The sequence below is a fragment of the Canis aureus genome, chromosome 14 (genome assembly GCF_053574225.1).
Source record: "Canis aureus isolate CA01 chromosome 14, VMU_Caureus_v.1.0, whole genome shotgun sequence".
NCBI classification, from domain to species: domain Eukaryota; kingdom Metazoa; phylum Chordata; class Mammalia; order Carnivora; family Canidae; genus Canis; species Canis aureus.
In genome coordinates, this window is record NC_135624.1 from 50,167,013 (window position 1) to 50,192,308 (window position 25,296).

At 54.1% G+C, this 25,296-nt stretch overlaps 1 protein-coding gene across 3 annotated transcripts in view; it reads left to right on the top strand.

Moving 5' to 3' along the window:
* The first annotated feature begins 5,905 nt into the window (after positions 1 to 5,905).
* PDGFRA (platelet derived growth factor receptor alpha) overlaps positions 5,906 to 25,296 on the top strand; it is a 46,257-nt gene continuing 26,866 nt past the window's right edge. Inside the window, exons 1-7 of one of the 3 annotated variants that reach the window (XM_077848040.1) lie at positions 5,906 to 6,164; positions 15,809 to 15,869; positions 17,500 to 17,817; positions 21,000 to 21,260; positions 22,455 to 22,585; positions 24,205 to 24,376; positions 24,469 to 24,658. In XM_077848040.1, the coding sequence (XP_077704166.1) occupies positions 15,821 to 15,869; positions 17,500 to 17,817; positions 21,000 to 21,260; positions 22,455 to 22,585; positions 24,205 to 24,376; positions 24,469 to 24,658 (1,121 nt within the window). In that variant the 5' untranslated portion in view covers positions 5,906 to 6,164; positions 15,809 to 15,820. Of the gene's footprint in view, positions 6,165 to 7,431; positions 7,455 to 9,929; positions 9,989 to 15,808; positions 15,870 to 17,499; positions 17,818 to 20,999; positions 21,261 to 22,454; positions 22,586 to 24,204; positions 24,377 to 24,468; positions 24,659 to 25,296 lie in introns of those variants that run through there. The other 2 variants (XM_077848042.1, XM_077848041.1) reach the window with 2 other exon arrangements.

Sequence of the window (25,296 nt, forward strand, 5' to 3'; positions counted from 1 at the left end):
CCAGCGAGACTGTTCTCTCTCTTAGGTTCAAAAAGATGTCCCTCTCCTCTAAGAAGTCCCCTGCGATGCCCAAGTTGGGTTAGGCTCCTCCTACGTGATCCACATCACTGCACCCCTCTAAAATTTGAGTATAGCACTATGTAGTGCAACTGTATGTTTAACTGATTGATTGTTTAACCCGTCTGTAAACTCTGCAGGCAGGGCTGTATCCTCACCACTTGGCACAGAGTCTTGGGCATCGTAGGTTCAGTAAGGATGCCTTGTATTGAACTGGAGCGCCTCCCAGCCCAGGCTGGAGATCCCAGTTGCACACATTCTGGAAAGTTTGGGAAGGTCCTGTGGCCCATGATTCAAGACTATGCCCGGTGTGCCTTCGCTAGCCATCTTCTTCTTAAGAGTCTCACAAAGCAATGATTGTTGCCCCAGTGGGTGCGCTCTCAGTGCTCTGCAGTGAGGCTACAATGGGGGAAACTTGGGTGGCCAGACAAGAATCTTCTAGCCACTTCCCCGAAGGCAAGGACCATATCCATTCTGCTTACTGCCGTATCACTAATGCCCATAGACAGGAGGCTTAATGAATGTTTCTTGACTCAATGAATCACTCTCCAAAGTTGAGAAGAAACTCTGATTGGCACACACCATGAGTTTTTGATGAATTAAAAAATGGCAAAAGAGGGGAAGTCTGGTGGGGGAGGGTAGCCATGCCTGAGGTGCAGGCCTGGGGACACCTTGCCCTACCAGGTGCATCCTCTCAAAGTCAGGGCGTGTGGTACACAGCCCCATAAGACAACCAAGGGGTTCCCTAACTGATCCCTACCCCAAACTCCACATGCTGAGGCCTCCTCAGCCTTCCTTCTTCCTGGCTCTTGTGTAGCCCCTCTGGCTGGTGAGGCCAGGCAGGTCTTCTCATTTTCAATTCCTTTCTTTACCCTTCCTGGCTCTCCCTCCTCCTGCCCTCTTGCCTGGGGCTCATTTTCTTTTCTTTCTTTCTTTCTTTTTTTTTTTAGAAGGGCCTGAGGCTTTGGGGAGTAATCGCTCAGAATCCTGACACCACTGCTCCCATCCTTACTTGAGAATATGAAAGAGAAAGCTAGACTGGCTTTCCCCCAGCACTTGAGGTCTGTCCAAGGGAACTGGAGATGAATGTGACAGTAACAATGTCTGTGGAAAAGCCTGAAGAAGTGAGAAAAGGATACCATTTATTTAGCTCTTTCCTGGGCTTCACATGCCTCATCTCACCTGATCCGCACAACGATCTGGGGATGCAGACATCACATCCGGGGATGCAGACATCACACGCATTCGTGTAGGTGAGGAAACAGAAGCTCAGAAACATGACCTGTCTTGACCAATCAAGCTGTACCTGGCTCCAGGACACGGTGAGGCAGATGGAGGCACTGCTCTATGCAATTTCTTAACCCCTCTGACTTTGCTCACAACCTACAGGGTTGCCTTGGGGATTAAATAACACCCCGATTAAATAATGGGGCCCCTATTCAAATTTATGTGCTATGCTTAACGCAATTGTGGAACACAGGTCCCAGTGGCTTTCCACTTCACAACGCCTCGGCTGGATTTTTTTTTTTTTTAAACATCACAGAGCCTTGCTGTACTCCTGGGACTTCCACAGGACAAGGCCCTTTCTTCAGTCAGGCTGACCTACACGCAGCCAGCCCTCCCAAGCCACAGCTGTGTGTTGGAAAGCTGGCTGCTCAGGCCCCTAATAAAGAGCAGACCTCCCAATCTCTTCATTCCCTCTCCCTCCCCTCACGTAGGTTTTCAAATTAAAAGTAACCCAAAGCTAAATCCTTAAGAGAAGGCAAGGGGGGTAAGAGGCCCCAAATTCTGGGAGATGGAGAAAGTTCGGCTCTCTCAAACAGGATCCTGAAAATCCAGACCCAGAGGGAGTGCAGTCCTACCACATTTTTTCCCAATTCTGAGGATTGTGGGCCCACCTGGGCTGGGCCGGGCCCCAAAACAGAGTTCCCAGTCTCTGGTCCTCTGGGAGGTCTGTAAGCAGGCTGCGCGGTTAGGGACCCTAGGAGACCTTGCAGCTCCGTCTCCAGCCACAGGAAACTGCTGCCTACCTCTCCCTGGACACAAGTCCGGGGAAAGAAAGACCCAAGGAACCCAGAAGAGACGCTGCCCCCTTAGCTAGCCAGCAGCCGCCAAGGAAGAGGAGGTGTGAGCGGAGTCCTGGACAGAGAACCGTCACCCCAAGTCACACACTTAGCCAGTCCGGACCCCTTTGGAGAACCCTTCCTCCTGCGCTGCCAGGACTTGGGCCTCTGCATCCTGAACGTGCACAGAGGCTCAGAGCAAGTTTCCGAGCCTGGGCTGGGGCAGACCCGCGGCAAGGGCGGAGTCCGCCCCGCTCCCCTGCCCTCTCCGCGGGGACCCCACATCTGGGCGCCACATCCACACGCCTCCTCCGAGCCTTCCCTAGGAAGGTCCCTTTGCGAGGCCCAGGGAGGCGGCTCTTCCAGGCGCAGGCAAGTACGGAAGAGGTGGGGGGGGGGGGGAAGGGTAGTTAGAGCCGCTTTCTTTCGCCAACCGCCAAACGGTTTGCATTTTCAAATTGTGAAGCTAGAGATGGGCCCCCACCCCATCAACTTCATCTTTGGGGCGGGGGGCAAAAATATCACAAGTTTGTTTCACTGCGACGTGCACAACGAAGGGCTATGGTAACCGCTGCAACCCTAAGTCTTCTAAAGCAAAAGGACCTTCTGAATTCTCCAAGGAAAGCAGAATTGGGGGTGGAGCTGTAGAGCAGGGGAGTAGGGAGAGGAAACAAAAACCCCCAGCTCAGCGGGGAACGCCCCCCCCCCCCTCGCGAGTGCCAAAGGTGTGCGGCCCGAGCTGGGGCTCAGGGTGTGGAGCAGCGGGGGCCGGCGGGGCGAGCCTTGGAGCAGGCCGGGGTGCAGGAGGGGCGGAGATTTTGTTGTTTTGGGGGGCCGTTTTGGCTTGGGTGTACAAGGCTTGCGGGGCCCGCTCTTTGATGGCTGGCTCAGCTTCAGGGCTTTGATGCCCTTGCATCCACTTTTCTGTCGCCCGCGGGCCTAGACGAGCGAGGCCACCACGCCCGAACCGCCGTGCCCCCTGCGGCTCTCCCCAGACCTCTGGGCGCAGCCCCGAACTCCGGAGTTAGGCCTCCCGCCCTGAGGGTCGCAGCCCCCAAGACTCGCGGTCTGGGGAGGAAAAAAAAAAAAATCCTCCTTTTTAACCCCGTGAGGATTGCTCAAGGGAGAAACGCAAGAGGTTAAGATACGAGGCGGGGTGCGGGCTGGGAGCTCCACGTCGGTGAAAGTCACTCCAGGGCGCGCACGGGTGGCCTGGTCCCCCGCGGTGCCAGGGGCCGGAGCCGGGGGTGGGGGTGGGGGTGCAGGGGGTGGGGGTGGGTGGGTGAAGAAAGGACCTCGCAGTCCCCTTGGCCAGCGGCGCTTCCAGCCCCTGGCGATCCAGGACCACCCAGGACCCCGGGCGCGCAGGGAGCAATCTGGAAAGATCTTAGAACAACAAGGGAAGAGCGCGGCTGCCCACCCCCCCCCCTCCCCGCCCGGGCCCGGCGCGCCGCAGACCCGTCCTCTCCCGAAGGCTCGGACCCGCGGCGGAGGGCGGACGGCAGGATTCAAACCCGCCTATGAGCCGTGGGAGGCGCGGGTGGGTGGTGGCTGCCGGGGCAGGACGGGTGTCGAGGCACGAACCGCCTCTTTCCAGGGCCTCCAGCCCCCAGGTGGCTCCCGACCACTGGGTTTATTTTGCTTTTGCAGGGGAGGCAGATGTTGACCTCGCTCCGTCTTTGCTCGGCCCAGACTCGGCGAAATCGTCCCCCGCCCCCCCAACCATTTGCTTCCCTGCGCCACCCCCCACCGGTGCGCTGTCCCGGGAGTCAGCATCCCAGTCCTTTAAACCTTCTGGAATGTCACACATGGAAACCTTTAGCAAATGTTTGTTAATGATCATAACAAAGGCATCATTCAAATTAGGCAGGTAATTACTACCAGAAGGACAACTGGGTGCGCGCTTGCTCATCCATTCTCCATGCTTCCAAGTCGAGAGGAGTTACGACCCGAAGACACCCCCCTCCAGCCCCCCCCAGCCCAGCCCAGCCTGCTTTTCAGGCCCCTTTAAGCATCTCTGAAATGAACTGTGAAGTTACCATTTGTGGGCGGGGAGCCCAGTGTTCAGGAGACCCCGGCGCGACTGGGCTGGCAGTTTCCCAGAGCAAAGCAGGCCTTCCTGGGTAGGCTTTCTACCTTGCCTCCTCGTCTTTGGGGTATTTGATATAAAAACTCAGATCTCAGCTTGTCTTTATTAATAGCATGAAAGCCAGCCCCCGCCTTTTCCTATTATTCCGCACGCTGAATTTTTTTTTTTTTTTTTTTTTGGTGGGGGGAGAGGGAGGTGCCGCGCGGGCCGGTTCATTATCTACAAGCATTACGGTATCCTGTTAGCATTCCGAACAAGAGGCTGTTCATATATTTGCCTTCAATGATTTCCTGAAGGAACATGTGGAAGTAATAGTGAGCAGTGCAGTCACCCGGACTGAAGATGCACGAGAGGCGGGCGCGCAGAAGAGCTGGGGTGGGGGGTGGGGTGGGGATGGGGCCCCGGGCCCAGCCCCGGGCGTCTTCCCGAGCCGGACACCCCAGGAGCCCATCCCGGGGCGGCACAGGACCCCACACTTTTCTGTGTGACCCTCCCCTGCCGGCTGCTCCTTGTCCCCCCTGCTGATGCGGGAGGAGCTGACGGCTGTCCGACGTTCCAGGCTCAACCTGGACGCCCTGGCCGTTCCGAGAGTGCGGAGGTGGAGAGGGGGTGGGGATCAAAAATGACCCCTTCCACCCCACCGGAGAAGGCGCTCCCCTCCCCCTCCGTCCCTCGCACGCCCCACTCGGCCTCCTAGCCCGGTTCCTGGAGCGTCAGCGCCCCCTTTCCTCCGCGAGCGGAATCGCGCCCTCCCGGTACCGTGTCTCGCCTCGCGCGGTGGGGGGGGGGGGGCGGGCAGAGGATTTGGGGTTCAGCTCAAGCCCTAGGGCGTCGGTAAGCTACGTGCTCCGTGGCGGGGGGCGGGAGGGGGGTGCGCGGAGGTGCACCTTCCCCGGGACGCCGAGGTGGCCAGGTTGGCCGCAGACGATTCCTCCCAACGCCCAACCCTGAGCCTTATTTCGTGTGCAGGATAGAAGCCAGGGCAACCTCGCCCGGGTCCCCCCGCCCCACCCCATCCCCCCAAAACAAAGACGCGACAAGGTAAGTGGCTCCGAGGGAGTAAAGGTCGTTCTGTCGGGGAACGTTCCAAACCTACGCAGACCCTCGAGTCTTTGCACCTTCTTTCAAACCCGTTTACAAAGCAACACAAAACAAAACCGAAAACAAAGACCATCATCTTCCCACTGGACCCAACAGTTTGCCTGATACCATTAAAAGAGTCAGCGACTACCCGGCACTTTCCCTTAAAAGACCCCCAAGTTGTAAAGACGCAACCGCTTGGGGAGCTCTCCGGACGGCCCCCCAACTAACTAGCAGTTTCTACGGAAGGGACATTTCTCGATTCCAGATGTACACTCCTCCCGGGCATTAACTGCAACTTCGCGAGTTGTGTTTCTTTCCAAGAGCATGCAGAGCAATAGGGCAGCGTAGGAGACTATGCCCCTAAATCAGGAGGCCGACTCCTTCTGGAAGTGATGGGCAGTTGGTATTTTCACGGACCTCTTTCCCGGCAGAGCATCAACACCTCCCCCCTTCCACCACCCCCACCCCATCTGGTCTGCTTCTCCCCGCCCCCCCCCGCCCCCCCCCAGTTGTTGTCGAAGTCTGGGGGTTGGGGCCGGACCCCCTGATTGCGTAAGAGCGAAGAGCGAAGGCGCAATCTGGATGCGTGGAGGCTCAGAGCGCACGGAGTTCGGGAGAAACTTTTATTTTGAAGAGGCCAAGGAGGGGGGCGCTTCATTTCCTGACAGCTATTTACTTAGAGCAAATGATTAGTTTTAGAAGGATGGACTATAACATTGAATCAATTACAAAACGCGGTTTTTGAGCGCATTACAGTTGGAGCTAGAGAGAGAAAAACAGAGAAGGGGACTACAGGAGAGAGGACTGGAAGCCGTGGACACTTTTTGCTCCCTATGTAGGATTTTCATTACGAATTGACATAGGAGGAGAAGGTAAGAAAGGAGAAAAAAATAATGATTTTTTTTGTTTCTAAGAGAAGTCCTTGATCAGGCCCCTTTGGGCTGGAAGTGAAGGAACTTCACTCAAACTTTGGGCGATGAGAAAAAAAAAAAAAAAAGGAGTGGAATTCCAGCTGTGTGTCCAGAGAGTCATTTATTTTGAATAAACTTCACTTGGAGGAAAGATAACCATAGAGTTAGAAAGTCTAGGGATTAAAAAAAAAAAAAGAAAAAAAGAAAAGAAAAGAAAAAGCACACATTTTCCAGGCCTATTTTTAAAAGCAGTGTTTTTCTAACAAGTCCATAGCCTCCCGAAGAAATTTGTTTTAGGCTTACATTTTTGAGGTTTCTTTTTGGGGCTGGGGGGGGGGTGGTGGTATTCGTGTATACCGGGACGGGCACCAAGTAATGCTGGGAGTGGGGGCAGAGGTGTTTGCCCTCTTCTTGGCAGTAGGTCCTGGAAGGCGACAGGTTTTTAATGAGTATTTTCATTCCTCGCCCGCGGTTTGGCGGGACAGCGCTGCAGCCGGCGGTGTGGAGCGCGGCGGGGGCCCTGGGTGGGGGGTGGGGTGGGGGGAGCGGGGCGCCGAGTGGGGCGCGCGCCGGGCGGCGAGGAGGGGAGGCGTGAAGGGCTCGGCTGGAGCGGGGCCGGACCTGGGGTGCCAGCCGGGGGCGCTTGGCGCCGGCCGAGGGCGCGTAATTACTGGACGGCGCAGCGCCGGGTGCGAGCCGGGGCCAGACACAGCACCGCGGCGGCGGCTGCGAGGCGCGCGGAGGGGGCGCGGGCGTGGGCGAGGGGTGGGGGGGGACACCCCGGCGGGGTGCGTGCCGGATCCGCGGGGCGGGAGCGCGAGCGGGCGCCGGTCCCGCAGCGCGCGGGGGTCGTGCGCCCCTGTGCGGGGGCGCGGGCGCGGGCGGCGGGCGGGCGGTCTGGAGTAATGACAAACACATTTGGCCCCGAGTGAAGGAGTCGTCGTCGCCTCGCATTCCAGCGAGTGGGATTTGAGGAATTTCGAACCGCGCTCCGAGGGGCCCTCATTGTGCGCTGGGGTCCCCACCTCCACTCGTCTCCGCGCGCGCCCCCTTTCCTCGGTGGAATCGTTTTGGTTTTTTGCTTTTTTTTTTTTTTTTCTTACACCCCCGCCCTCCCCTTTGCAAAGTCCGGGACTCCTCTGCTGCCCGGTCCCGGCCACAGGAAGGAAAGAAGGAAGATCGCCAGGAAAGTGTAGAACTTCTCTTGGGGGAAGTTAGGGACGCCTCGGAACGGAGAAACTGGGTCCCTAGGTAAGAGGAAGATGGTAGGCGAACCGTGCTCCCCACCTCCCGCCGGGCACCTGAGCCCAGGTCCGCACCCCCCCCCCCGCTCGCGTGTCCCTTTCCTCGCGGGGATGCGTGGCACTCGCCGCCCGCGCTCGCCCTGCGCTGCTGGGGCCGCAGTGCCCGGGTCTGCCCCACTCTCTGCGCCGGCCTCCTGGGCGGCTTGGGGGGGGGGTCCCCTCCTCGCGCCCCTCCCTCCTTCTCCGACCATCCCCGTGGAAATCGGCTTTTGCTCGTGAGATTAACTTCTCCCCCGGCAGCGCCGGGGTGGGGGGACCGGCGGCGTCCACTTGGCTCGGAAGCAACTGGGCTCAGCGGTCCTGGTCGGAAAGGGTCGCAGCCGGCTGGGAGCCAGAGGGACCCGAGGACGGCCGCCCTAGGGGCCGGGAGCCGGGGGCGGGGGCCGGGCCGCCGGGCCAGGTGTGCGGGAGCTGCAGCGTCCTGGCCAAGCCCTCGGAGCGGGAGAGGCGCTGGCTGCCTGTGGGTTGGCCGCGCGCCCTTCCAGCGGCCGGAGCGCCGGTCCCTCTCCCCGCTTCCCTAACCCTGCGAAGACCTCGGGCTTGCAGAGCGGGCGCCTGGGAGGGCCGGCCGCTCCCTCCACCTCCCAGGGTGAGGCCGACCCGCGCCGAGCGGGAGCCTGGATGGCCTTTAGCGGGTCCGGACTGCCCCGAGCCCGGCCCAGCTGCCTGGAAAAGCCCCGGGCTGCGCCCTGTGGGAAATGGCTTTTTGGCTCCGCAGCCGAATTGCTCAACGTTTTGGAGCGACTCGTCTCGCCGCAGTCGCTCCCGAGCAGAACTAAGGCAGCTTTTTTAGGGCCGGGGACATCCGGGGCACACGGGCACGACAGCCAGGCGCAGGGCTCCCGGGACCCACACCCCCGAGCGCGGCGCGCGTCCGGGCTGCTGGAGGGAGGGACAGGCGCTGCCGGCTGGCGCGCCTCGCCCGCACCCCTGGTGGTTCTGGTTTTAACACCCCCCACCCCTTTCCCTGCGTCTGACCCGCTCCCACTCGGACCCTGGCGCCTGTGCTTCGCATCCCTTCCCAGTTTTCCTTTCCTCCTTCCACTATCTTGGTTTTCCTCCTTCCACTCTCCGCCTGCCTCGCTCCCCGCCAGGCGAGGGCCCGTCCTTTCTCGCCTTGACACCCCGCGCTGTCCCTGCTCCGAGGCTCCCACACAGTCTGGTTTTTGGTTCGACCCAAGCGTAGCTCGAGTGAGTCCCCACAGCGGGGATGGGGGTGGGGGCGGGAGGCAGAAGGAGGAGGTCGGGGTGGGCGTAGGGGGGAGGCTCCGGGAAGGAGAGGGTGGGTGACCCTCGGCCCTCGCACCAGCCCTTAGGGGGACCGAGAGGGACCCAAAGCAGTACCCCGGCTCCCGGCCCCAGGGCTGCTTTCTTCCCGGGACGCGGACTGGGGAGGGGTGCAGGGGGAGGAGCATCGGGCCAGGCTTTCCAGCTGCAAACGCGTCTGGCGCCGAGGCGGGCCCGTCCTGTGCCTCCTGGGGACCGGCCGTGGGCGGCGCGCAGCGCCTGGACGCGTCCTGCGGACGTGGTGGCCAGCGCCTTCCTGCACACCCCGCAGGGTGGGACCCCTCTGGCCTGCGGGGAGCTGCGACCGGGTTGCATGTTGCCGATGGACGAGCGGCACTTCTGGGGGGGGAGCCAAAGCCTGCTCGGGGACCGAAAGGTGCGGCTCTCCGCGTCCCTGGAGTGTGGCCGGCGGGGCCCCCGCGCAGCACCAGCCGTCGGGGTGCGGGGGGGAGGCCCCGCGCGGTTCGCGGGCTGCGGCCAAGTGGCTGGTCCCCCCTGCGCTCCGGCCCGGGCTTTGCCGGTCCACGCCGCTGGCCGAAGCGGCTCTGCGGCGTTTCCTTTTGTTTTAACCTGAAGAGGGAACCCGGAATCGGCTGGGAAAAGAGATTGGGGTAGCTCAAGGGGACCTCGGGGTTGGGGCGCTCCCCGCCCAGCCAGCTGCAGCCCTCCCGTGCCCCGAGACACGCAGGCGAGGGGCGCGAGGGTGCGCCGGACGGCGGGGCGCAGAAGGGAGCCCCCGGCAGCGGGGGGGGGGGGGTCGCAGCCTGCGCGCCCCGGGCCTTCCCCCGCCGCCCTGCCGCTTGCGCGCCCGTAGGAGGCGCTGGCGCGCGCCTGTAACCCTAAACCCCCGGGCCCGCGTCCCTCCGCCCGGCCCGGCCCCCTCCCGGGTCTCCGCCGAAAACAATGCAAACGCGCAGCGCCGTGCCCGGGGCGCCGCGGCCGCTGCAGCCAGGCCGGGAGGGCGGCCCTAGTTAGGGACGCCACACTCCACGAGCGGGAGGCCGTGGCCGCCGAGCCCGGAGACCGAGCGGGAAGGGAAGGGCCGGCGCGGGTTCGCGCCCGGGGTGGGGGTGGGGGGCGGAGGGGGGCGCGGCGGGGCAGGAGGCGGGGCCGCGCGGACCCGCCCCCGCCGAGGTGGTGGAGCTGCGGGGCCCGGCTGCGCTGTCGGGGACCCGGAGCCGAGCGCGCGAGCCGGTAAGATCCGCGGGGCTGCCGCGCCCTCTGGCGGCCTTCGGGGGCGCGCGCCGCGGGCTCTGCGCGGGGCTGGGGCGCTGCGTGGGGCGCGGGGGACCGGCCCCGGGGTCGCCTCTGCGGCCGCCGGGGGCCTCGGGGAGACGCGAGCGGGCACGGGTGGGTGGCTCGGGAGGCGCTGGGGGGCTGCGGGGATGGACCGGGGGCGTCGTGGTGCCCGAGCGGGGGACGAGCGGAGGGGGTAGGGCCTCGGGCGCCTTTGGGGGTGGCCGCCGACCCCTGGCGAGGGTCGCCCCTGGGCTGCCTGTTGTACGAGTCTGCGCTATTGAGCAACGGAACAGTCGTTTCCAACCAGCCAGCGGTTCGCGGCGGCGCGGGTGACGCGGGGGTGACAATGGGCTGCGAACAGGTCAGGCTCCAGGTCCCCCCCCCGCCCCCCCCCGGCGCGGCCCCAGGTGGCTTCCCTCCTGCAGGTGGGCGCCGTCCCCGGGGCGGGGAGGCCGCGCGGGAAACGAAGCCCGGGGCCGACCCTCCGACCTCCTCTCCGGGGGCTCCCCCGGGGTGCGCGCGCCGCCCTCGGGGCTCCCGCAGCGGACCCGCTCGCCGCGACGGGCCTGCTGGCTGCCCCCCGCCGAGTTCTCCCGGGGTCCCCAGGACGGCTAAGCGTTTGGGGCAACAGCATCGTCGCCCTATGGCTTCCATTCCGTGGGGTCCGAACTGAGGTCACCCCGAAGCCTGAAAGTACGATCCTAGGGAGGAAGAGATTGGAAGCTAAGATTTGGGACATTTTAGCGCAGAAGGTCTGAGAGCTGCATCCGCGTCTCCGCGGACCCGGGGACGCACGTCCTTGGACCAACACTGGCACCTGCTGGCCGCGCCGGGGAACTGCAACGACCCTCCGCGGGACCGGGCTTCGCGGAGATTCTAAAAAGCGTGTCGTGGCGCGAGGAGGATGCCTTTTCTGCCCGGCAGGACCAAGTGGAGGATGATGGCAGGTTCCCTTTTTACGCTAAGGCTGCCAGGATCGTTGGGCCGATCGCATTTATTTTGTGGACCTTTGTGTCGGGTTGTGCGGCCGAGCTCGTTCTTTGCAACCGTGTAAGGAGGGAAGCGCAGACCTACCGCCCCAGTCGGGGCCCGTCTGCGTGAACCCCGGGCGGACACCTGCGGATATGGCTTTGTGAGTCCACGCTCTGCAGCTGGGGAGCTGGCCTGGTGACCTTGAGTTCAAGAGCACGCCCAGGGTTGTCTCCTTAGGAGTCACACCAGTTTGGTGACAATCCGAAAGGCAGTGTCATTTTAGTCTTCCGTGGCTAAATGTCTGGTGCAGGAAGAGCAGAAAGGTTTACGAGCTCGGATTGTCCCATAAATGCTCCCATGTTTAAAAAAAAAAAAAAAACAACAAAACTCCAGCCACCACCCATCCCTGGAATGTCTGATGGAGCTCAGGGAGAGATCAAAACAACACAGCAGCCTGTGGTGGGGGGCAGATCCTGGGAAACACACCCTCCGGGAAGTCGCCACCCGTGTAGGCCGGCGTTGGGATTGCAGGGGGGCTTAAGTTAGGAGACTGAGTGGAACGTTTTGTCACAGGGAGAAAGCAGGGTATGTAATTTTCACAGTTAGAATTAACTTCGAGCTGACATTTAACCGAACCTCGGAAATCTGAATCTTGGAGTTGTCGGTGGCTTTGGGGACTGTGAGAGAGTCTCCCGTGGCCTCTAATCAGGCCAGGGCGGGGTGAAATCCAACCTCCAGCGGCTCCGCGTGCCTGCGTCGAGCAGTTGGCAATCGAGAAGCTGGCTCCCGGCCTTCTGGGAAGGCCAGCGTGCTCCCACTTCTGCAAAAAGTGCCCAAGCTCCGTTTCCTCTCTAGCTTCCTTGCCATGTTGACTTTGGGTATGAAGTTGCCCTTCATGGCTCTTCACTTCTGGGTGCGGGGCCGGGGGTGGCAACCCATTACGAACACTGGCTGCAAACAGACTTCTTTTTCTGTTGTGCGTGACCGTAAACATTGGTTCACGTCAACAGGGCCTTGGTCATTCGTCAGGCCTTCGTTGAACCTGAGTCGAGATCTCCCTCTCCAACATGCAGGTGACGAGGGGCAGGTCGGAAGGCCTCCCCGGCTGGGCCTTGACTTTCTCGATAAGAAGTAGTTGAAGAAGTTACTCTGACATCCCCGTCATCCGAAACGTCTCAGGGGGGGCGCCTGGGTGGCTCAGTGAGTTGACCGTCGGACTCTTGATTTCGGCTCAGATCATGATCTCGGGGTTGGGAGATCGAGCCCTGCAGCGGGCTCCCTGCTGAGCACAGGGTCTGCTTGGGATTCTCTCTCCTTCTCCCTCTGCTCTCCCCCCCCTTCTCTTTCTCTCTCAAGTAAATAAAACCTTCGTAAAACATCTTAGAGTCTGCAGGGAGAGAGTCCATCTGAAAACCAGTGGCTGCGGTTTCCAAAACACTTTGGACTCAACTGTAACGCAGTCTTTATAACAATGCGGTGAGGCGAGCCAGGGAGTCAGGCGTTATTAGTCCTCCTTTCTAGAAGAAGTGGAGGTTCAGAGAGACGGACTAAGCGTCCCATAGGGCATGAGCCTCGTCCAAAGCGATTTCCATCATACTTTGGAGAGAAGGGATGAAAAAGCCAAGAAAATGCCCAGGTCACTTGCCTGGGAGTGAATGTGGCAGATATCTTTCTCCTGATTGTTTTTTTTTTTTTTAAAGATTTTGTTTATTTATTCATGATAGACACAGAGAGAAAGAGAGAGAGAGGCAGAGACACAGGCAGAGGGAGAGAAGCAGGCTCCACGCAGGGAAACCAACCTGGGACTCGATCCCGGGTCCCCAGGATCACACCCTGGGCCGAAGGCGGCGCTAAAACGCTGAGCCACCGGGGCTGCCCCCTGATTGTTTCTCTAACTCTGTTGCCGCGTTTTTTGCTTTTTGCGTTGTGGTCTTGGGGACTGAGGCTGAAAACCAGCTTGTCGCTGGCACGAGAGGACACGATCATGATTTAAAAAAAAAAAAAAGAAAACCGATTTGGATGATGTCCGTTGCTCTCCTTGCAGAGTGATTCGCTCATGCGGGCTCATGGCGTGCAGGGTGGCCCTGAACCTGTAACCTCTGTTACAGGTTTGCACATCTGACTTTTGGGATGGGGGCTACCGAGTAAGGATGAGCGGTTATGACCCCCGAGCAGAGAAGCCCCCCAGAGAAGCCGGGGCTCCTCGAGATCCCCATGACGTGGCCAACGGGCCGGGGGGGCTTCCCTCCTCCCCTGTTGTGTGATGATTCCCGAGTACATTGTCCCGAGTACATGTCCGAGTAGGGACAGGAGACCTCGCCAGCGCACCTCGGTTTCCAGCCAGGGAACTCCCCTTATCAGAGAAGGGAGCTGGACATCTCAGGCAAACACATGCTGATTCGCAGTCTCCGCATCATTATCGCTGGCTCTGAGGCCCTGTTTTCGTTGCCCACTTTGTGTGTCAGTAAATAATCCTCCCTGGCAGCAGGTCCCCCGTATCTGCGCGCACAGAAGGAAATCTGGCGGGGCTGGCCCAGGGCAGAGCGCTCCTCAGAGCCTGCCCTGTAAAAGCAGCCGAGCCCTTCTCTTAAAGCTCGGGAATGCTTTAAAGATGCATCGTTGGCAAGCCCCGCTGAAGAAATACAGGATATAAATGTGATAAAAACCCAAGACATCAAGCTGGCTCTGGAGGGCTCCTTTGAAGTTGGCTAAGTGGATTATCAGTGGGAGGCTGATATTTATATGTACAAACACACAGGCCGTTACTGCTAATTGTGGTAAATCAGGCCTGGGGCCCGCTGTGCCCGTCGCCACAGCAGTGAGGAAACCCTGCAACCCCCCCCCTCACCCCACACTCTCTCCCCGCCCCGGGGGCACATGCCAGGAGCCTCAGAAGCCCTGGCGAGCCAGCATTGTGCAAATTGCATTTGGGTTCACAGCACTGCCATTGTACTCCTCTCTCCCGGTGGTGAGCAGAGAAGGGCAGCGGGGGCCCCATTTGCATTAGGAAATAGTGCAGGGCGGGGGAGGGAGGGGGCACGCAAGGCTGAGGCCCTGACCTCCCCTTGAGGGGGACCATATGGTGAGCTGGAGGGAGCATGGCTTTTGCATCACACAGACTTCGTGTCAGAATTCTGGCTTCCTCGCCTGCTGTGTGACTTGGGTGACTTGCTAAACGTCTCTGAGCCTCGCTGGCACTGCCCCAGATCAGCTATGTCTCGGGGTGTTGGGGAACAGACGCGGGATCCATGGGGAAAACTTTGGCCTGTTAGTTCACACTGGTTTCTCATCCCTGCCTTGGAGAAAACAGAATTACCATGATCTCCCCCTTGCCCAACCCGCGCGCCTCCCTGGGGCCCCGCATTGTGCCTTCCGCTCTTTCTTCCTCCTCCCTTTTTCCTACTAGAATTCAAGGAAGCAGGAATCCGATTCGTGCATATGGGCCAACTTGCCACCTTAAAGCAAAAATGCACCACCAGGGGCGGAACACGGGCACACACACACTTTTTTGTTGCGTTTTCTTGGTGTGTTTTAGGCCAATGTACTCAGGACTCACGAACGCACATCTTAGTTTCCAAAGCTAGTGGTGAAACCAGTGAAATCCACGGATTTCTTCGCTTGCATGTGTGAAGGTTTTGAGTATGTCAGGGACCCAGGGCATCCCGGGGCCGAGGCTTAGGTGATTTTTTTTATGGGGTATCCTAAAGCTTGCACCCCTGCAAGCCAATAAAACTGGGGTGCTTAGCAGCGTCCACACCTGCAAGCCGGTGCGCGGGTCTTTCATTGACTTCAGTGAGATCACGTTGACTGAAGGGGCCTTTTCAGAGGATTGACCAGAACAGACTGTTTCGTGGCTTCGCCCTGGAGGCTCCTTGGGTCCGCCTGTATGCACCCTGTTTGTGTCTCAGGACACTCGGTTTGGGTTTTGGTCTCTCTCCCCAACTCTCTGCCCATCTTCAGATTTTGTGGCAGGAGAGTGGAGTGGAAGACTCGGTTTCTCCAGGTCTCTACTAGACCCCCCGGGTGGCCTAGGGCGTCCCTGGGACCACGGACCTGCAGGCCCACTTTCCTCCCCGTGTCCTCTCCCTGCTTTGTTCTCTGCTGCTCTGTCCACGGCCGTGCCCTGGGCTCCCCGGGCCCTGCCCAGCGCAGCCGTGGGTGCAGCGGGCCCAGGCCCAGCCTGCCGTACATTTGCAAGAGTGACTTGCCCCTAAGTGACAGTGCTTGGTGGGACTTTCAGAAACTCCAGATCAGAATGGCTTAAGGTCACTAAATAAAATCAAGAGATGGTGAAAAAAAAAAAAAAAATGAAGCTATTTGCTGTAGCCCAAGCGTCTTCGCCAAAGGTCATGGAGGATGTGAACTTGGTGTGCTCTCTGTGTGGTGAAACACAAAGCAAATGACAACCTGTTTTGGGGTGAAAACAGCTCCAGTTGAATAAGTAAAGACGCATGCTTGTTTTTCACGTTCTTAATTTCAAATGGTTTAAAAGGTAACGGTTCTCTTGTACTCTTGGATGCCTCCTGAGACCATGAAAGCCAGACTTTTTGGAATTGGAAAGCTGCATGCAATCCAAGAGGGTTTCAGCCTCACATGGCTCTGGTCAGGATCTTGGGGTCCCATTGGGCTCCGGGATTCTTTTTTTGAGGTATCTTATTGCTTGAACCCTAAATCTTCAACCGAGGTGTTTTTGACTGAAATGATGCTGTTAACATTTTCCGTATCGCGAAGCACGAGAAGAATGAGGCTCACCTGTTGCTTTATTGGCTAACATCGCTTCTGTTTGACTTTTGATTTTTCCAGTTTTCCGGAACTATGGGGACTTCCCTTCTGGCACTCCTGATCTTAGGCTGTCTCCTCGCAGGTATGGATCCCAATACCCTCTGAGTTCACTCTTCTGGGGGAAGCCTTGCCTTCTAGAACAGTTCTGTGCTCCGGTGTGTGTTCCCTGTACTCTGCAAACACAGTCTAAAGGAGTGAGAGGAACTCGGAAAACTGAGAAGTTATCTAGAATGACCACAGACCTTCCGTTCCCTTTGCCCTTTGGCACTAATTCCGACTCGAAGAAGAATGCTCACCAGCGGCATTTTTAGTGTATGTGTAATCCTGGCACTGAAATGTGGTAGGAATAATAGCCAAAGTTTACCCATCGCTCTTTTCTTTTTCCCGGGACATGGATTTCCAGAGACATTCGAGAGTGTTCGAAGGAAATAAACGGTGGAAAAAATTCATGTCCTGGGAATCATAGCTGTCGTAAGTGGAAGATGCTTAAATTGCTGGAAAACCCTAGAGCCACCTTTTCCCTTGGAATCTAGTTGATTTGACTCTTGGGTAATCTTACTAGTGTTTTTCTACCAGGAGGATACTACTTGGCCCATTTGTGGAAATATTTATTGGTATTTTTGAGTTTTCATCCAGATGTTTATATGTCTCAGATGCTCCCCAAGAACCCCGTGGTTTTCTGGTTTGAGGAGTGACTTAGGTCTGTTAGGGCTTACTTTTATGGGCATGTCAGCAAGGGCAGTGGTTTGGTAGTTCCAAAGTCCACCAAGTCTGTCCCGCCTGCAGGAGCTTAGTGACCAGACACACTTAGGACTTTGGCCTTCAGCTGCAGGAGTCGTAGCGTAGCGGGTGCATGGTAAAGTGGGCTGGGATTCCCACGTTGGGCTCCAAAGGAGATTAGAGACCCTGGATTAAAAATTAAGTTATAATATATCTCTTTTGTCGCTTTTACAGGCAGGGAAAGCTGGACTGAAATTTTAGTTTCTAAGATGATCCTGGAGGCTTCACTCTGGGGCTTTAAGGCATTCTTACTTTTAAAATTAAAATCCAGGGACACTCGGCCAGCCCAGGCGGTAGAGCACACGACTCTTAATCTCAGGGTCATGAGTTCAAGCCCCACGCTGGGTAGGGAGCCTACTTAAAAATAAATAAAGAAATTAAATTAAATTAAAATCCATTATCATCCTGCTTTGGTTTCTGGGAAGCCAGGAGAGAGAAGGCATGCCGCGGTGTTGCAAGAAATGGAAAAGATGCGATTCTTGGGCACCAGTCTGCTCTGTGCTTCATTCAGTCTCCCCGCCCCCGTTCTCATCCCATCTCTTACTGCGGGAGGCATCGGCAGAGAATGTGGGCAATAAAGAACCCACATGCGCTCGCGTCTGTGCCCTCTTGGGATATCTGATGGTCACACATGAGAGTCTGAAACATGGAATTGGATGGAATCAGGCGTCTTCTCTCCATCTGAGTGTTGGGAGGGGTGACTCTCGGGGCTTGGGGGGTGGGGGGGCTTTTGAGGCCTTTGGAACATTTGCTGCTCTCAGCAGATGCAGCCCCTGTTACAATGGGGGGCCTTTCACGGGCATCCAGGCCAACGGATTTTTGCGCAAAAACGGTCATTGTTCACGTAAGCTGCTGCTGCTGCCTCTCTCGGCTCGCTGGGTGAGACTGTCCTTTCTGGCTGCACCCTATTCAGAGCGTGTTTCTTTTTCCAGGGCCCAGCCTAATCCTCTGCCAGCTTTCATTACCCTCGATCCTTCCAAATGAAAATGAAAAGGTCGTGCAGCTGAATTCATCCTTTTCTCTGAGATGCTTTGGGGAGAGTGAAGTGAGTTGGCATTACCCCACGTCTGAAGAAGAGAACCCCAATGTGGAGATCAGAAATGAGGAGAACAACAGTGGCCTTTTTGTGACCGTGCTGGAAGTGGTCAACGCGTCGGCGGCGCACACGGGGCTGTACACTTGCTATTACAACCACACTCAGACAGACGAAAACGAGATCGAAGGCAGGCACATCTACATCTATGTGCCAGGTGAGCTGGGGGGGTCCCCTGGCCCAAGCTGATTGTACCCTCTCCCGTCGACTCTGTTACCGTTTGGAGGAATGTAAAAATAAGACGCGTGTATTGGAGAAAATGTGAGAAATATAAGAGAGGGCCCAACAGTAAATCGAGGTCGCCTGGGATCCCATTAGCAAGACCTATGTATTGGTAACGTTTTGGAGCTGTGTTATTTTTTTTTAAAGATTTTATTTATTTACTCATGAGATACACACACACACACACACACACACACACACAGAGGCAGGGACACAGGCAGAGGGAGAAGCAGGCTCCACGCAGGGAACCCAATGTGGGACTCGATCCTGGGTCCCCTGGGCCGAAGGCAGATGCTCAACCACTGAGCCCCCCGGGTGCCCCTTAGAAATCATTTTTATCATGGCACGTTTTATTGGCATTGTGCAGAAGCTCTGGAATGTACTAATTTCTGTTCAGTTCAGCCAAGTTTGACGAGTATTTGCTGTTTGCTTATTTGTGTCAGGCACTATGCTAAGTGTTGGGGACCCGAAAAATTAATTAGGTAGGTCCTATCTGGGAGCTGCTTATAGTTTATCTTAATAGGTTCCCAAATAACCATACTCTTCTTCAGATGGCATGAAATATGTATTCTTGATTAATTAGGGGGCTTTTTTTCTTTTTAATTAAAATTTGGGGGCAAGTTCCGTACTGTGTGGGAAGCAGATGCCAAGATAGGAGTAAGATAGGATGAAGCACACCAGGGTTTGATTGCGGGGGCAAGCCTGTGAGAGGACGTGGGCAGGGATCCAGCGGAACCTGGGAGCACTGGCTGCCTGGATTGTCAGTGTGACCTTGAATGGAGGAGAGAGGGATAGAAGGTGGAGTAGATGAGTCCTAGAGCTCTGTGTCAAGGAGGTCTGGGAGTCCTGCTGCCTAAGGAGCCCCAGTGTCACACAGTCCTTGGCTGGTGGCACCTCTGGAGGGTGTGGCCTTGGGGGGTGATGGATTTCAGAACCTGCCCCTAGAGGAGAGGACGGAGTGGTGCTTTCTCCCGGCAGCTCAGCTAGTCAGCTAGGCTTAGCCACCAGCTTGGGGTTCATTTGGTGTAGCACCCACCGAGCATTCCCTGCGCACTCCTTGCAATGATCTAAGTCTACATCTGTACCTATATCTATATCTGAATCTGTATCTTTGTCTATATCTGTCTCTATTTTTTTTTTTAGATTTTATTTATTTATTCATGAGAGACACAGAGAGAGAGAGAGAGAGGCAGAGACACAGGCAGAGGGAGAAGCAGGCTCCATGCAGGGAGCCTGATGTGGGACTCAATCCCAGTGCTCCAGGATCACGCCCTGGGCCGAAGGCAGGTGCTCAACCGCTGAGCCACCCAGGCGTCCCTGTCTCTCTTTGTATCTAAATCCATATCATCTCTGGGCAGCCCCAGTGGCACAGTGGTTTAGCGCCGCCTGTGGCCCGGGGCGTGATCCTGGAGACCCGGGATCGAGTCCCACGTCGGGCTCCCTGCATGGAGCCTGCTTCTCCCTCTGCCTGTGTCTCTGCCTCTCTCTGTGCCTTTATGAATAAATAAATAAAATCTTAAAAAAAAACACTTAAAAAATAAATAAATCCATATCATCTCTGTGTGTATCCATGTATATCTGTATTTATCTATATCTGTGTACATTGGTTTATACCGAGGACCCTTGTTTAACGAAGGGCCATGAAGTTATTTAAACATTGCAGAGATAGTGCTTAATGGTAGGGATGACTTGCATGTTAAAGGAAGCCCTGGCCGATGTGTGACAGATATCAAACTATATTTTAGCCTGAAGTGAATTCGTAGCTTTGTTTGCCCAAATCTTTACCAACAGAGTCCAAGGATTTGGAACTCTGAACACAAATTCAAGTAATGGCAATCTTCGTGCATAAATGGAAAAGGGCTATAGCTAGAGTACTTGGCTTAACACAAACAAGCACAGACCTCCTGATAACGCTTGCCATCCTGTTTTGGCAGCGGCGAGGTAAGGGGGTCTCTGAAGCATGTCTTCCTATCTTTCTGCCTTTTCCTTGTAAATATTTGTAAATCAGCCACTCTTCTTGTCCTCTGTAACTGTGGGTGCCCCGGGGATCTAGACCCTCTTCATTCTCTCATGACATTCTTATCTATCTGAACCCTCCTTCCTAACAATACAAGATTTTTTTTTTTTTAAAAGGGGAGGCATTTAGGGTGTCACTCCAGCTTTGTTCATACATAAATGCCTCCCGCTTTGAAGAGAACGGTAGGAATATGGGCTTGTTAAAGGTATATGAGGTCTGGTGTTTTGATTGTCTTGAGACTGTCAAAAATTCTTGTTCTTCCTCTTTTCCCAGCACAAGCATCATCGGAGTAGGCTCTGCACTGCTGTCAGAGATCTTTTTATTTGTAGCCATGGAGAGTAAGGGGCCCTTTGGGAACTGCTTCAGACTCTCTCCTCTCTCTTTTTTTTTTGAAAGATTTCATTTATTTATTCATGAGATACACAGAGAGAGGGGGAGAGAGAGGGAGAGAGAGGCAGACACACAGGCAGAGGGAGAAGCAGGCTCCATGCAGGGAGCCTGACCTGGGACTCGATCCCGGGACTCCAGGATCATGCCCTGGGCCGAAGGCAGGCGCTAAACCGCTGAGCCACCCAGGGACCCCCTGCTTGAGACTGTCAATACTGCTTACTGTGGTAGCTTCCATAGCTGGCTTTCTTTTGGAAACAAAATTCTCAGGCTATGGAACTTTGTAATTCTATTTATTACTTGACAGATTATTTTTTAATAGGTTTCTGTACTACTTTTCAGTAATATGGACTCTAGGCAATAGGAATTTTTGAAATTATGAAAATGTTATGTTTTGAAAAGATTTGATTATTGATCACGTTTTTTAGTAGTGCTTAAATTTTGATATCAGTCTCTGGCTAATACTTATATTCATCACTGGTCTTTTTTCTTCTTTTTTACTAGGGTACAGGCATTTTGGTGTTGTTCATACCTTAAAATAGCCTTCTAGTGCTTACAAAGATTAATGTCAGCATGGTGACAATTCTGGGTATCATATGTGAGGGTATCATTCATGCCTAATATGATTAATGCCCGTGTTATGCTTTTTCTGAATATATGTGTAAAGGTGAAATCAATGCATAATGTGTTTTTCTTTCTTTTCTAAACCACAGACCCAGATGTCGCCTTCGTACCTCTAGGAATGACAGATTATTTAGTCATCGTGGAGGATGATGACTCTGCCATCATACCTTGTCGTACAACTGATCCTGAGACTCCGGTCACCTTACTCAGCAATGATGGGGTGGTACATGCGTCCTATGACAGCAGACAGGGCTTTAATGGGACCTTCAGCGTTGGGCCGTATATCTGCGAAGCCACCGTCAGGGGCAAGAAGTTCCAGACCATCCCATTTAATGTTTATGCTTTAAAAGGTACTTTTGCCTTCTCTCTCCTTCTTTAAGTAAGATTTAAAGGCAAAAGAATTAGATGTACATAGAATTTTTTTTTTTAAATCCTCGCCCCTGGTGATAGGGAGACTCTGAATATTTGGGGATTTAGGACCTCACCTTTACCATACAATGTTAGGCTGCCCTCTGTGGCTTTAAAAACACTAAGCTTAGCATTACTAAAGGCAAATGCTTCTTTACCCCTGTAAGATTTCATATTTCATCAGTGGACTTCGAAATACTGTAAGGAATTCGTTTCTTGCATATAAGCCTCTTACTGTTGTACCCACATTCCTGACTACAGAGGCCCTGAAGACAAACACACACCTGTGGGGGTTGGATGCCTCAATTAACTTTAGTAACTTAAGAAAAGTGATTTTGATTTTGAGAACAGCTTGTTATAGTCCTTCCTTTGATGTGAGTGGCTAACGGGAATGGGAAAGTATAATACATGTTTGGGTCAGCAGACTTACTAAACACTCACGGGCAGGTAGGCAGCCTCAGAATGCCACTGAACACTTGGTAAGGGCTTCTTTTGTGCCAGCACTGTGCTCGGTTCTAGAAAAGCGCTGAGAATAGCTGGGTAAGAGGTGGGAGAGAGAAGGAGAGAAATAGGAGGGTAGCAGCAGAGTGCCCAGAGCAGTGCTGCTCAGTAAAGTTTGGTTAATTAAATGAATAAATCCATCCATAAAGGTGATTACAGGAGGCGAGCCATCATTAACCCACATGCTCAGGAATGTGGTGTTCTGTTGAACTGGAAGTTAGTTTCACCATTGTTGCCGTTTTGTGTGTAGATATTTGTGTGTGTGTGTGCTATTTTAGAACTATGTGCTAAATTATGTATGCCAACACAAAATCACAGTTTCTGAGACTTTACAAATTTTGTCTTGATCACAGTGGTTTGAAGATTATTTTTCTGTGGGGCAGCGTGGTGGCTCAGTTGGTGAAACATCTCGCTCTTGGCTCAGGCCGTGATCTCAGGGTTGTGAGATTGAGCCCTGTATCGGGGCTTAAGATTTTTCTCTCTCTCCATCTGCCCCCTCATCAAAACAAAACAAACAAAAAACTTAAAAAATATATATTTTTTAGGGTTTTAAAAAAGAAAGCAAACCCAAACCCTATAAGGTTCTAACTATACTATAGATATTGAGGCCTTTGTGTTTTTCTTCTTTCAAATAGCAACGTCAGAACTTGATCTAGAAATGGAAGCTCTTAAAACTGTGTATAAGTCAGGGGAGACGATTGTGGTCACCTGCGCCGTCTTTAACAACGAGGTGGTGGACCTTCAATGGACCTACCCTGGAGAGGTGGTAGGTACCTTCAAGGCTCCTGGTGGCATGGAGCGGAGCACAGCAGGGCTCAAAAGATCTGTCACTGACAGGGCGTGACACCAAGTTGCTCCAGAGCTCAGCTCCCCGTCTCTGCAGTGAGCCCATTTGCCTAGATGACTTTATGGCTCCTTGGGCAATGGGAGAGGTTGAGAGGCTAGCTGGACCAGGACCTTCAGAATGTCTAAAGCTTGGGCAGCCCAGGTGGCTCAGCGGTTTAGCGCCATCTTCAGCCCAAGGTGTGATCCTGGAGTCCCGGGATCGAGTCCTGCATTGGGCTCCCTGCATGGAGCCTGCTTCTCCCTCTGCCTGTGTCTCTGCCTCTCTCTCTGTGTCTCTTATGAATAAATAAAATCTTAAAATTTTTTTTAAAAAAAAAGAATGTCTAAAGCTTGAACAATGAGCCTTCTTTTTCAGAAGTCGGAAAGAAATAGAAAGGTTTTGTACATATGGTCTTTAAAAAATATATATATATATATTTCTAATTTTTTCCTTTCATTCCTATTTTGCAAATTTCTGCTCCCTGCTCTTTGTTGGCATCTGATAGCTTCTTTCCTTTTATCCATTTTTCTCCCCTGTGCTCTTGGTGCCCCTCTTCGTTTCTCTCTGGGGCATTGATTGGAGGTTGGGCATCTTCACACATGACCTTATAGACCTCATGCATTGAAGAGACATTCATAGTCCGACGTGTGTACATCTTCCCTGAAATATGAGGCAGTTTGGTCTTACTGTTCATATTTGATTGCCCTTAAGCCTTAAAACATAAACATTTCTTCTCATTTATTGGAGATAGACATTTTCCCCCCAAGCCACAGTATATGCTATTTGGCCCCCAAAATATATAATCAAAGTATTGTTTTATAAAACAAAGTTTCCATCAGATGACAAAAATAATGCAGGTTTATTGTCCTAATGTTATCAAATGTAAAGAAACAGAGGAAAAGTCACTTCCTAGGATATCACCGTTAATATTTCAGGAAGATAAATCCTTTCAACACTTTGTATACAAAATAAATGTGACCGCTAATAGGTATCATACTTTTAAATAGTACTTTGTCACATCCTTTTTCCTTTGTCAGTATAACACAAACACCTTATTATGTCATCGAATATCCTTTTAAAACATGACTTTCTAAGGAGTTAGCTTAAATTTTTTTTTAATTAGATTTTTAAAAAATTTATTTTAAAGATTTTATTTATTTATTCATGAGAGACACACAGAGAGAGGCAGAGACACAGGCAGAGGGAGAAGCAGGCTCCACGCAGGGAGCCTGACGTGGGACTTGATCCTGGGTCTCTAGGATCACTCCCTGGGCTGAAGGTGGCGCTAAACCACAGAACCACCCAGGCTTCCCCCAGATTTTTTTTTTTTTTAAGAGCACTTTTAGGTTCGTAGAGAAATTGAGTGGCCAGTACAGAGATTTCCCATTAGCCTCTACCCTGTGCATGCATTATCAACAGCCCCTGGGGTGGGGGTGGGGTCATTGCAATCTAGGAACCTATATTGGCACCTACTCCCCACCCACGGTCCACAGTTTATGTGAGCTTTTGCTTTTAGGAGCTAGCTTTTTCAAGTTGGTTTTCCTCCCCTTCTGCTGTAGAAAGGCAAAGGCATCACCATGTTGGAGGAAATAAAGGTCCCGTCCATCAAATTGGTGTACACTCTGAGGGTCCCCGAGGCCACGGTGAAAGATAGTGGAGATTATGAATGTGCTGCCCGCCAGGCCACCAAGGAAGTCAAAGAGATGAAGAAAGTCACCATTTCTGTCCATGGTACATTCTGCTTTCTAAAATGTCAGTCGTCCCTGCTGCTCGGGATCCACTGTGTGGCCATCATTACTTAATGGAAACTCTTCCCCGTACAGAGAAAGGGTTCATTGAAATCAAACCCAACTTCAGCCAGTTGGAAGCTGTTGACCTACACGAAGTCAAGCATTTCGTGGTGGACGTGCAGGCCTACCCACCTCCCAGGATATCCTGGCTGAAGGACAACCTGACTCTGATTGAAAATCTCACAGAGATCACCACTGACATAGAAAGGACTCAGGAAATAAGGTAAAACAAAAGACACCCTTCTCAAGTGTGCCTTTCCTTTTTACTGTGTCTCTCTAGGTGGACTGAGGTTTATGCATGTCTTACAGCACAGGCCAAGAATCAATCTAGAAAATGAGCAATCTGACACAGGGGATACTTGAAATCAGGCACCTTTAATGGTAATGTTGCCATGTAATACCATGTTGATAACTATTTCATGATAGAATAAGAAGAAAGAACTAAAGAGCTCTGTTCCCAGTGAGAGACAGTTTCCTGCATCCAGGAAGGGGTGGAGGAAAGAAAGTAAAATTGGACCCACTTGGACTAAATAGAGTCCATGACATCCACTATCTGTATGGCAAGTACACATGTATGGTGACCCCAGTTCCAAGGCAATTATCGCATAAGCCTACGTGAAACACAACCTCATTGGTTTAATTCACAACACATTTGCCCCCATGAGGCGTCCACAGGAAAGAAGAGTAGCATCTGGTTAGATGGATGTGGTTTGGAGAAAATGCACAATGAATAGTTTGGTTCCCCTTCCTCTCATGAGACCATCTGCAGCTCTCATCTCTTAACTAGGGTTGATGTAAGTTACCTCGGCCTCAGTTTCCTCATCTGTAATGTGGGGTTAATAATACCATATGTCCTTTGAA